We start from the raw sequence: 13,016 nt of genomic DNA, 5'->3' as shown, positions 1-13,016 counted from the left end.
ATTTATGTTGTCATGATCATTGTGTGCTAAAAGGGGTTAGTTGTGGCCAAAAAACTAGTTGTAAAACAATTATGGTGATGGATGGAGATTGAAATAGCAACCTGCACCACAGAACAGTGGTCATATATAATGAAGTAGATCCAATCCTGTGTTTTATATATTCTCCTTGACCTTACATTTAATTAACTATACACTCTTTATTCTCTTTGACAAGCCATTATTATACATTTTCTTATAATCCAATAACAAGAAACAATGTATAGTTCTGTTTTTTAACTGTACCCACATTTGGTTAAAATAGCTTCTAGATTCAATCTTGTGATAGCCATTTTCCAAATATTTCCAGGGGAATATGCCACCAGAGCCCCCTAGCTGGAGAATTCTATACATGCTGAGTGCACATGCACTGCACACACTGGTGAGTCAGTCTACTTGACCTCTTCACTCACACTTACCCTCTCTACTGTTTGGACAGTTAGTATAGTTTGAGCCATGAGACTGTAAATTATACTGTACTTCAGAGCACTAAAATAAAATTGATCATGTGCAGCTGATACCCATATGTTTCCACTACTATAGTTCTTTTTAAGATTTTAGTGTAAGATTGAATTTTAGCTACTGGCTGTGCTCTTTAGTTATATTGACAAACTGTAGGGGAATAGCTAATGGTATCGCATTAAAAAGTGACATCATTTTGACTCAAAATTACTACCAAATTCAATCTCAGTAGGCCAAATTTGCAAACTTTCCATGTGGGGGCATGCATGCCCCCAGACCCCCCTAGATATTCGCACACTAATTGTATCAACTACTTCACACACTAGTTGTATCAACTTTCTTGCCACATATATAAATGTCCATGTTAGTACCCCCCCCCTTCTGAAATCCTAGATCCGCCCCTACATACGTAGAATTTTCCAGCTAGGGGGATATGGGTTGGCCTGCACCTAATATGCCGGCATAATTGTGAGAATAATAGGTCACCAATTTCGTGAGAATAATTCCGGAATAATATATAGGATGGTTACAGGCATAATTATAATTTAAGAATTATCGGACGTCCACGGGAATAATCAGTGGAATTAAGGGACGTGCCTATTCTTGATTATCTAGAAGAAAGTACTAAACTACTAAGAATGATAGATAGCTGGCATTATTATGCGAGTGCTGGCTGAAAGGAGCTGAAAAACCTCTAAAAGATCGATATCCTCTAATAGAACGCTCAAATACTCTAATAGAGCAGTCAGATCGTTTCATGTTAACAATCTAGAGACAGCATCAGGGCTTTAACTGCATGATTATCTGCAATTCTGAAATTTGTACATCTTATACCAGTGTATCTTCTTTTAGTCCTTCAACAAACATATCGATATCATCATCCACTAAACTTAGCATGCAGTTATACAATTGAAAACTCTTTTGTTATTGCTCCCCATAGCTATTTTACGTCCGTCATAATGACTATAACCGTTATGTATAAGGTGGAATGCTTCAATTATGGCTAGCTATTAATTAGTTAATTCTGACAAAAGTTACAAAACTACTTATATCAGCATCTTGAGAATTAAGTGACTATAGCTACAGAAACTAAATGAGCATTATTATGAAATAATAGGCTAGGTACAAGAATAAAAAAGAATAATAGGAGAAATTTTTGGGAAATTCTGGAAAGAATAATAGGTAATTTTTTGAGCATATTAGGCTCAGGCCTAGGTCTGGGGTGATGCTCACTCTGGAAATTTTTGGAATATAGCTATCTATCACAAGATTGAATCTGGTAGCTATTTTTAACAAAATACTCTATTGTACTGAAAGATTGTGGGGGTACAGGCTCTGTGGCCAGATAAAACACATGCTCCTATCCATTATTTGATAAGCTACACTGTAAAAGAAATACATGTATGCGTATTATCTTTATGTTCCGCATTATACGTATAAGCTCAGCCTTCAGTATACCATTCTCAAACATGTACATACGTATGTGACTACAAATTCTTTCACTATAACACTTTTGTCATATGTACAACAAAATATAGTGTTGTTTGTATATTGCACAAAAAGGAAGTGATATATAAAAGACACAGGATGTGATGCCACAGGGTGTATAGTTGCAATGATGGAAACTAATTATCTACTCTTATAAGTACAAACTTCTCTCTGCTCTCACAAATTAATATTGAAATATACATACTGTGATGTATCTGAGCTCAACCAATTGCAAACTATACCTTATTGTTGCCAAGGACATTTCACAAGAAGCGGTTTGATTGTTGCACACACCTAATATAATATCTGTACTTTCAAACAGTAGTTTCTACTTGGTTGGTAACTCACATTCGAGATCAATAACAATGTATATCATTAGTCTTCACTGAATAAACTTCTTTGGGGTAACTATGCTGTTTGTCAGCTCTTGTAATAAGGCCACTACAATGAGATAACTTGTTTCTCATCAACTTCTCATAGAGTAACACATGCAGGCGGGTGGGTTATCTTATTATCTCATTATTGCACAAGCCATAGCATATTTGTACAAAACCAGTATAATAATCCTTTATTTTGGGTTATTGGCAAGGTGCACACCAAGCACTAGTGCACACTGAGGGTAAAACTCCGAGTGCACATAAACTTCAACTTCAGTAACAAAGCTTTACAAGAGTTTCACTAGTCTTGGGGTCATATACCATACCCCAGTACAGCAGCAGCAGCAGCAGCAGCAGCAGCAGCAGCAGCAGCAGCAGCAGCAGCAGCAGCAGCAGCAGCAGCAGCAGCAGCAGCACCAATGCTAGTGTATAGTCTAATATACACTGTAGCACTCACTGTTGATGCTTCGGTGGTTGTTGATGCTCCTGAAAGCACTCTAATCAACACAGATAATCAACACAGAAGTAAAAAACACTCATAAAATTGTGTCTGTATTTCAATGAGATTGCAGTTTTCCATGGAAATAGTACTTTTCTACGTGATAAACCCACTACCACAACATTAAAAAAAGCCATCTCATGCAATAATGAGTGCGCATGGGCAAAAGAAAATTTTGGTGCGGGCGGTTGATGAGAAACAAGTTATCTCATTGTAGTAGCCTAACACAAACACATTGTGTTCTGTACAAAAGAATCAGGATAGGCACTTGTATGGCTTACCAATTTTTAAACATCTTTGATTGGCATTACAAAAAGTACTTTGATTGACACACCCTTTTCAGAATGAGATGGTTCCTATCAAAAAATTTAACCTAAGGCAGTGGAGAAAATTTGGTGCTTTTGTCAGTTGCATGTGCCCACATTTGCCCAAAATTTGGCCTTAAGCAACCTAACTATCAACTTAATAAGCTCAAATGATACCCCAGCATTTACGCTGTCATGTTATAAGGGGATTAGTTGTGGTCAAAACTAGCTGTATATGTAAGTGACTTTGGACTCTGGTTGTAAAAAATTAATATGGTGATGGGGCCATATAGTTGTAAAAAGTCAGATTGAAGTAGCTAGTAACAGGACAATCTGTGGCTATATATATATATATATATATATATATATATACTACAAAGTTGAAGCTATTTTTGTATCTCTACAATGGCCTTAAGATCCAATCCTTTGACAATCCACTATTATGTATTGCCTTATAATCCAATAGCATTTAAAAGTGTAGTTCTGTTGTTCTAAAATTGCTTACAGCTGAACTCATCCACCTAAGAATAATGTCGCCCCAAAAGGAAATACAGACAAATCAGAAGAATACACCTCATTTTTAAATAACGTTAACTATTTCGGGGTTCTAGATGCATTGCCAGTATCACTTTATTTTGAGTAATGCATCACAGCTGGTGAACGTATATGGCAAAACAAAGTTGCATGGCATGAATCTTGTCACATTAAGGTTACGGGATACCACAAACCCACATGTACACTATAAATCATTTTTCATGATTTCGGGTTTTGATTTTTCCTATCCAATGTTACCAAATATTTATATTATGCATTCTTAACTTCTCATTAATTGACATGGAACTTAGATATTGTCATGGAAACATGAGCTGTCCCCATGTCAATTAGTGAAAACTATGAACCAAAACTGATTCAGACCAATGAAGAACCATGATAACTAACTAACAATTCTAAGGTTTGAAGAACATCACTTGTGAGGGACTGATGAGAGGATTTATGAATAATGTGTCTAGTTGCTGAAATATGGCAACAAAATGGCCTAAAACAAGACACTGTGGTCACAAAATTATTTTTTAAATTCATAGCTATCACAAGCACTAGAAACATTATTTCTTACAAACCGCTACAAACCGCTCCGTCAGGACCTAGACAAGAAGCCTAACTAGTCGTTTGTTTGTACAAAATGATAACAATTTGTTTGAAAGCCCTGATTTTTGGTTCAGGAAAATATCGCCATCACTCATTAGAGAGTAAAACTACGCATGCGCCTACAGGTGCGCCAGTTGCTAAGTGTGTTGTTTCTATGTTATAATCTTGTACTGTTACGTGTGTTTTCTTGTGCCTTGTACCTGTCCAGTCAGCACGCTATTATTCTCCCAACAGTTTAAGCGTGTTACCAGCTGATAAACAACACAACAACACCAAGTCCGCCTTAATTACGTAATAAAAAATTTGTTCGACAGTCGCTCACTATCCCGTAACCTTAAGTAGTCCAAAAGAGAAAAATAGAGCCAGAAATTGCAGAAAGTAGAAAGTAGAAATTGCAGAAAATAATATGCATAGTGACCCTCCTAATTTTGTTGGTGTCAAGCTGCTTGAAGGAGCTGCTGTGGTGTACCTGCTTCCCACTGGCAATGTTTTGACTTTTTGAAGAATCTGCAGATCAAACCTTTCTCCCACATGTATCAGAACAGTTGGAAAGTTGTTCTGCACAAGTTGATGTAGTATGGGACATGTATATATCCAGAAGCATCAAAGAACCAATGAGAGAGAAAGGAATCAAGAGAAAAGTGAATGGAAAGTATAAACTACTGGCCAATTTCTTCAGAGATTCGATCTAACAAAAATCAAGAGTCATTCGCATTTCTTTGCAACCAAGTTGCAGCAATGAAATATCCAAACAACAAAGAAATTGTCATCACTAATGAATGATATGGATATACAGCTATAATTAGGGAAGTAGCATGTCTATGGCTTCATGTAATCATGAAGCTGACACAAGGCTTATATATAGTACACTTGAATGATGCAATTATACATGGCTGCAATTATACATGGCTGCCATGACTGTTGGATCCGCACTGTTGATACTGATTTAATAGTAATTATCCTAGGTGAATTCCACTACTTAAAAATCATATACAGTATCATTGCATCATAATTTTAATGTCTGGATAGTGTTCGTTATAGGGAAAACAATTCACACTGTCAAAAAGTATTTGACTATTTGGGAAGACAAATGTCACTGGCCCTTCCTGTGTTTCACAACTTTACTGGATGTGACACATTTTCTGAGCATGGAATGAAGTCTGCATGGGAAGATGGAGCTGCTTTGATGAAGTGACTCGAGCTTTTTCCTACATGACACTTCATCCTTATGTTAAATTAAACGCTGAATGTGCTAATTTCCAACTCCTTGAATGTTTTACTGCTATTATATATGATAAAACAACTCAACTTCAGTATGTGAATGAAGGAAGGCAGGAACAGAAAGACTTCCTCCAATCAAGGATTCTTTGTTGCAGCATGCAAAGCATGGCAGGAATATGATGTACCTCAGAACAGGCTTATCAAATTGTTCCATTACCAGAAGGATGGGGATGGATGCTTGAGGAGAACGTATGGATTGCTGTGTGGAACACCACACCAATTGCTGCAAAAGCATGCAATGTTTCTACAAGAGTAAAAATGGGTGTGGTGCTAGGTACACATGCAAAAAGGAGATGTACTCACCTTTGCAGTTGCAAATGTGACAGAGCAGAATGACATTAAACCCTGACTGTAGTATTAGAGTAGTTGTAATAGAGACACAAAATAATATATTATTTTACCTTGCACAGATAAAAATTTACCTTTAGATGACAATCTATTATCATCATAAATGCTCTAAATTATATTATAGTTTTAAGTTAATATTCAAAAAATATAAAATTAGAAAAAACGCATATTTTCTGAGCTTGAATGGCTTCCTAGAAAGCATGTATGAGGCAGCTCCTATCAAAAAATTTAATCTAGCATCAAAAGGAACTCACAGAAAAAAATTGGTGCTTTTGTCAGTCATGTCCACATTTTCATGCTAAGCAACCTGACTATGAGCTTCAAGGGGTTTGGGAATGCAAACCCTGTATGATATTAAATTTTATTAGCTTCAATTGATGCTAGATTCAGCATAGAACTTAGGTACTGATAAAGCAAAAACAAACAGTTCTCAGATACTACATGCAGCCTTGTTAACTGTATACATGCTAAGAGATTAACTGTTTTACTTAAGCATGTCAACCCAAGCATCAATGTAGCAATAACTGACTATAATATTAAACAGAAGTTGTTCACAGAAAGTGATTAGTATATGGCAGGATGTTTGGAGCAATGGTAAGATAGCAGTGCACAGGTCAAGAAAACACACTGGAAACTTCTTAAAAAACAAACAGTATGATGGGTGTTCTATTAGAGTAGTTAACTTTTCTATTAGAGTGTTTCGATTTTTAGCAGCTTTAGGTTACGTCTCACACCAAAAATATAATTTGAACCCCTCTTAGTAATTCTAAGTAAAGATTAGCCATTCTCCCTTCTCTTTCCAACTTTTCATTGTCCATGCATATGTATAGGATGCAATTACATCTATACTGCAACTTCTGGAAGCTTCCTAGTTTGGACATAGTAAAATTTTGGAGGGGGGTGCTTCAGCACCCCAAGCACCCCGCCCTTGTGACAGTAACTTGTGCTGCAGCCTTCAGGCTTGTAGCTACTAAGGTGTAACAGAAAAGGGGCCAAAGTACGGAAAAAACTCCCTCCACTGGAACCCCAGGATTTGAACTGCAGGTCGCCCAAATTGACCCAATGTCTAGTCAGGGCTACACTCAGTCTTCCTCCAGGAGGGATGGATTTTCTTCCTTAAACCTAATACTATATATTAACTTATAATTTTGTTTTGGTGTTTTTCCTTTCCTTGTCGTGCCCATATTGATTCTATTCATGGTCCTATTTGTAGTCGCATGTTGTCCGGTATTTGCTAACTCTGATAATATTAGCTGACTACTTAACAGCTACTGTACATGACGGTGGTACCTCATTTTCTACTTGTGCCATTCACTGGGTTCATGACACACCGTTTAGATGACTGAGTACCCTTAGCATTTTGTGATCCAACACAAAACGTATAGTTGTCAGTTTTAATATTACAAACAAATTAGATATTAGGTAAATCAGACCACTCCCTCTTTGATGGGTAGCATGCTGTGCCAGCTGTGGTGAGCAATAGTATGGCTTCTGATTTATCATATACACATGCACACTTGTGCACCTATCTGATCACAATAAGTTAAGTATGCAGTGGTACACAACAACATTGTTGCTCAATAACCTGTGGTTAAATATTTGCTTTTTTTCATTGTAAAATAATTTTTGTATGCAAAACTTGTACAAAAATTTCTTACACGAAAATTTTTACACAAAATCAATAGAGCAGTCATTTACATAAATCATACGAAAATATTTTTACACGAAAATTTTTGTTATGTAATTTTTTGCACGAAAATAAAGCAAATTACAGTAGATAATGATATAGGGTTTCCAAATGAATGTGTTAACATGAATGGATTGGACACTTATTAACACATATTAACACAATGGTTACCCTTGCAGAGACTAAATAAGATCAATGGCAAAGTGAACCTACAAGAAGCAAATTTGCTTGAGAATGGGTGTTAGCTATCATGGTAATATGCATTTAATAGGTCTTGGACATAACACAGTGTTCCAATACCACATATTCTAACCCCGTCTTTTTTCAGTATTGGAACAACTATTTTTTAAAAACTCCTTATAACGAGACAAAATGAACCTCAAATCTATAAATGACTCTAATGTTATTCACTATTGGGGGCTGTGATCTGTTTTTGTTTGAGCCAAGGTAGAATATTTGGGCTATTAGTTTCAACACCTAAACATAGACAGAATAAATACAGTCAGTATTTGTGTATGAATTATGAAAGACATAATTATAGGAAGGAAGGTTATGTACGTAGTTTTATCCCTAAAACACAGTTTGCTCTAGCCTTGTGGAAAAATAATAATAATTGTACAACCAAGTACTAAAGATAATAAGAAATGTGATTAAAATTATGTCATTAATATTAATAAATAATGTTTGAGAAAACTACAAGGCCTATAACTTGCATTATAAAGCCAATTAAATGCATAATAAATGCTGAAAATTTCATGGCAATGGCTTAATAGTATCAAAAGTTATCAGCCATGCTAGTTTTAAAAAGTAGGCAAATTTTATGTGCCCACATGCCCTATTTTTGCAGGCCCGGTCACATATATAGGTTGTAGTGTACTAGCTACATTTCACTTGCATAGACTAAGGACTTGGCACGTTCTGGTACAAACTAAGCAATAATGGAATATGACTTGAGTGAAGTATGGACAAAGAGATGACATTGATATGAGTCATGAAATACATGTTTGAAGCTTATCAAATATTACCATGTAAAGAGGTGGCCTTTATAAAAGGTGACCACGAAGTGGCCTTATCTAGCTTTAGAACCTAATTACAATATAGTCTTATATAGAAGTGGTCTTTAAAGGTGACACTAAGTGAGGTTTTACCGTAAGAGCCTAGCTGTTTTGATAAAGTCATGGAATACATACTTGGAATCTTAGCTATTATTACGAGGTGGTCTTTGTAAAGAGGGTGGTCTTTCAGCGGACCATGAAATGGTCTTATAAGGTCACCTATTTTTGAGAACTAATTACAATGTGGCCTTTGTATGGAGGTGGTCTTTATAAGAAGGTGGTCTTTAAGAGGTGGCCACTAAACAAAAGTTTCACTCTAGGGTACGTTTATATGATGATTTGACCATTTCCATTTTCCATTCCCACTTTCCATTTCCGGTTTCCGTTTCCACTGTTTCCAGTTGCCCATACTAGTCTCAACTTACTGTGCCAGCTGCCAATGGATGCACTCCGTGTAAAGAACAAGATTATATATATCATGCAATAAATATCTCCGGTATAATTATTGTGAATGCATATGCGATAGTGTGTACACATCACTTTGCCATTTCCACACCACTGATGTACCGGTCTTAGCTACCAGTGGCAATAGGGTCTGTAATTAATGCCATAATATTAGGCCAACAATTGTAAAGTCCCCGTTTCCCATCCTAGTCAGACAAAAAATACCATGCAGGCGAGTGGCTAATATTTATTATATTGATAAAATCTATTATTTAATATATTGATATTAAAGGGAGCCCATTAACTCCAAATTGCTTCTTTTTTTCTTAAATTCAGGAGAGCTAGATTCAAGGTTAGTTGTGATTTGAAGATTTTACTAAGATTCAAACCTCTAGAAGGTTAGATTTGAAGTATTGCAGTGTTTCCTGAGCAGCCAGAAAGTCATTTACGTATAGAGCTGCTGGGTTTGCCATGCTTGTGTCAGTGACACTTGCTAGCTAGTACTGTACTTACTAGCCTGACTCTATACTATCAACTTCAACAGTACGAATTTTCCAAATGTTTCACACAGGAAAAACAGATTGAGAATGACAGAGAATGGGACTTGTGTTGATGCACATCACAAGTTTATTATACCAATGGCTACTTGAAGAGATTCACTGATAGTATTAGGCTGAATGTCATGCACTAAATAACATCAGAAACTCACATCAGAGTCCACCTATCCAATAACCTAGTCTTCATCCTAATGACACGACCTCCCTGCCAGTATTGTTATTTAGGTCACATGACTACCATGCAGGTGGGTGACAGGAAACAAGGAATCTACAATTGGTGGCCTTATAGCATACTTGCTTTTGTGTACGTATGTCAAATTTTAATTCAAAATTGTAGTGTTGTGATTGTCAGATACCAGTTAAACTACCTGTACTTGACCGTGTACAGCCTGTATGTGTATCATTTCACTGGCTAGTGCTAGCACTATTTGTACATGTCCCATTGGTAGGTTGCCACATTGGTGTATGTATATACTTGGTTGTATATGACGCGGTCCTAGTAATAACAAGTACACAGAAAATTTGGAATTTTCAACTAGAGTAGGGACCATAACACATCGATAAAAAGTACTGAAACAAGTTGGAGTAATCCATGATATTAAATCACAGTAAGAACTACTGTGCATTTCCATTATGGCATCTTGAACACAGTAGGGATATAACACTTCTTATTGTTTTACTGTGATTTAATATCATGCACTACTCCAGCTTGTTTCAGTATTTTATATCGATGTGTTTTGGTCCCTACTCTAGATGAAAATTGCAAATTTTTCTGTGTACTTTTTTGTTAATTTTTTTTTGTAAATAAATTATTATGACTGGTGAACCCATGCATACCACATCTGAAATAGCACCGCACCCCTATTATCGTCTGAAAAGTGAAGTATCCATTACGCTTTCGTTGTTAGCTATGTTCAACCCAATACACAGCATTTCGAATCAAGAACTGTTCAAAAAGCACCTCTGCAATCCATGCATATCAAAGAAAGAAATGGTGCGGCGCCCCAGTTATATCGTCTGAAACGTGAAGTATCCATTACGCTTTGTTGTTGGCTATCACTGTGAAAAAAGAGGAATATAAGATGGTATATCTAATGGCTTAAACTATACAAATAATCTCAGTATAGTCTTGCATTATACTAACTATCTTATAGTTTAGTATGAACCCCATCTTATATTATGGGAAACAGATTATACTTTAGTTTAATACACATTCTTCGTATGGCTTTGTTTACTTAACTAAATGTGATAACTTTTTAGCTTCACCATCAGATCTCATTATTGTCTTATTTTTATAGCTTCACCATCCCATGTGACTTAAGATTTTTTTTACTGTACCAAACAAAGTCATGATGATTTTACAATAAGTAGCTACACTTCTGTTAATCACTATATCTATAGCTAACTAGCTTCAGTTTGTTGTGATAATTTCATACACACACATTTTCATATGGCAAAGCATATAATACCAGAAAAATTAATTATTCAATCTAAGAGTCATACAAATCTAGATTTTCTTGCACAGTTAGCACACCTGCAAAACTTCGTAGTAATGCTTGTCTAAAATTGAAGGGGTCAGTGGTGTGCGCATGCGTATTAAATGCAATTAAGTCGCCATCTTTGTCGCTATTGTTGTATCATAGGTTGTAAATGTGAGTGATATGGTGGTGTGCTCGGACGGTGTATCTCGCGGAGAGAGTGTGCGCGATCGGCGCCATCACCACGATGATAGTTATGGACCACAACTGTACATCTCTGCTGGCCTGTTACAGTAGCGGTGAAGTGGCGCGGTCAAGTGGACAATTCCTTCAATGGCAGCCATCAAAAACAGCTCTAGATGAGTAAGTATTAGACTAAAATGATAGCTTGTACGATAGGTTTAGCCGTATTAAATTGTTTATTGTGTATTGTATGACAATGGCCTGCAAATGATTCAACTTTGGTGTTGCTGTGTACGTATTAGATGTTTTATATCCTGTTATCTCAGCTTATGGCCGATGATGAGTGGACACAGTTCATCAGCCATCAACGGTAAGAGTATGCATGGTCTGCTCTTATGATTTTGTATATTATCTCTTCAGAGGTACAGTTTCTTGTCGAACCTCTTGGTTCTACAGGCTGTCAGTGTACAACATCTGCAGTGTTAGTTTCCTTCAATGGCAGCTGCTTCCGTTAAAGAATCTGGTAGCGACCATGTGTGGACTTTTTGGTCTTTTTTCACGGAGTTGTTCAACGTCATCTTCTAATTACTTACAGCTGTAAGTGCATTAAGCCTGATTGTGTTTTTATTCATTTTCTTTTCAATAGGGTAGGAATTACAGACTTGGTCTCAGTTCTAGGAGATTCTTCATGTTGCTAACATCTGTAAGTAAGTACACTGAGAGTGTCCAGTATACAATTTATATTTACCTTTGTTTAGGTTTGTGGATCATTTCTTTTGGGAACCGGTCTCATTTCTTCATGTTTTTCATCAACAGCTGACGGCTGCTACCTCGTCTGGCACTGTAAATGAGTTGAGTGCTTTCAAGAACCTGTTCCATCTTGTTTGTCCTTATTTCACTGACCATGCTCGTATTGCTAACAAAAGTAAGTTCACTGAGAGTATGCAAATTATATTATATTTAGTCTTGTTTCAGTTGTACTTAGTGATTACAAGATTCTTGGACTTGGTTATCAGTGTATCAGATGCTTCTTGTGAGCTTACGTACACATTAGCCCAACAAAGTCACATACTAAGTGGCTGTTTTATGTCTGGTTAGACTCACTGATAACACCTGTAAGTACACCAAGTAATCCAGAATATGAATTATGTTTGCCTCCTTTTAGGGTTGTGAGACCTGGTTTTATCAGACTTGTCTTAGTTGTACATGGATTGTCCGTCTCAGTTTTAAAAGATTGTTACAAACTGTAAGTACAATGATTGTTCAGTATATGCATTATATTTACCATCTTTAATAGAGTTGTGGGACCTAGCCGCCGTTCTACATGGTAATACTAGGTTTCCAGACAAGGACTCGGTTTTATGAGATTCTTATTGTTACAAACTGTAAGTCCAACAATTGTCCAGAATAAACATTATATTTACCATCTTTATATTAGAGCTGTGGGACAGTTCTACCAGACGGCTAACAGATTGTCATAGAGTTCTACATAGTGATGATAATACAGGTAATTTGTAATGAAGCTTGTGAATTGTATTTACTGTCTTACCTGCTGCAGTTGGATAAAGACTGATAAATGATGAAATTGATTTGATACTGTCATGGCCAAGGAGACATTGATTTACTAGCTGTACCTATTGTGGTTTTAACATATTTACAGAATTAAATTC

General features: G+C 36.4%; 1 protein-coding gene across 6 annotated transcripts; it reads left to right on the top strand.

The window, feature by feature from the left end:
* Positions 1–11,043: 11,043 nt before the first annotated feature.
* Positions 11,044–13,016, top strand: LOC136248604 (uncharacterized). 6 transcript variants are annotated; one of them, XM_066040376.1, is made up of 10 exons: positions 11,044–11,526; positions 11,673–11,716; positions 11,847–11,943; positions 11,993–12,053; positions 12,105–12,271; positions 12,322–12,461; positions 12,512–12,592; positions 12,644–12,731; positions 12,785–12,853; positions 12,905–13,016. In XM_066040376.1, exons 1-4 carry the CDS (start codon positions 11,411–11,413, stop codon positions 12,042–12,044), a joined length of 309 nt encoding a protein of 102 aa, XP_065896448.1. In that variant the 5' UTR covers positions 11,044–11,410; the 3' UTR covers positions 12,045–12,053; positions 12,105–12,271; positions 12,322–12,461; positions 12,512–12,592; positions 12,644–12,731; positions 12,785–12,853; positions 12,905–13,016. The 6 variants fall into 6 exon arrangements, with proteins under 6 accessions (XP_065896448.1, XP_065896459.1, XP_065896443.1 ...); XM_066040387.1 differs by having other exon boundaries at positions 11,045–11,526; positions 12,163–12,271; XM_066040371.1 differs by having other exon boundaries at positions 11,046–11,526; positions 11,993–12,049.

This window comes from Dysidea avara, chromosome 1 (assembly GCF_963678975.1).
Source record: "Dysidea avara chromosome 1, odDysAvar1.4, whole genome shotgun sequence".
Lineage (NCBI taxonomy): Eukaryota > Metazoa > Porifera > Demospongiae > Dictyoceratida > Dysideidae > Dysidea > Dysidea avara.
This window is presented reverse-complemented; position numbering and strand designations above follow the sequence as displayed.

Excerpts from the sequence above, each read along its gene's own strand:
- LOC136248604 (XM_066040376.1), top strand. The coding sequence starts at position 11,411 with ATGATAGTTATGGACCACAACTGTACATCTCTGCTGGCCTGTTACAGT. Across the intron at positions 11,527-11,672 it reads TCAAAAACAGCTCTAGATGA|CTTATGGCCGATGATGAGTG; the intron begins GTAAGTATTAGA and ends CTGTTATCTCAG. Across the intron at positions 11,944-11,992 it reads TCTTCTAATTACTTACAGCT|GGTAGGAATTACAGACTTGG; the intron begins GTAAGTGCATTA and ends TCTTTTCAATAG.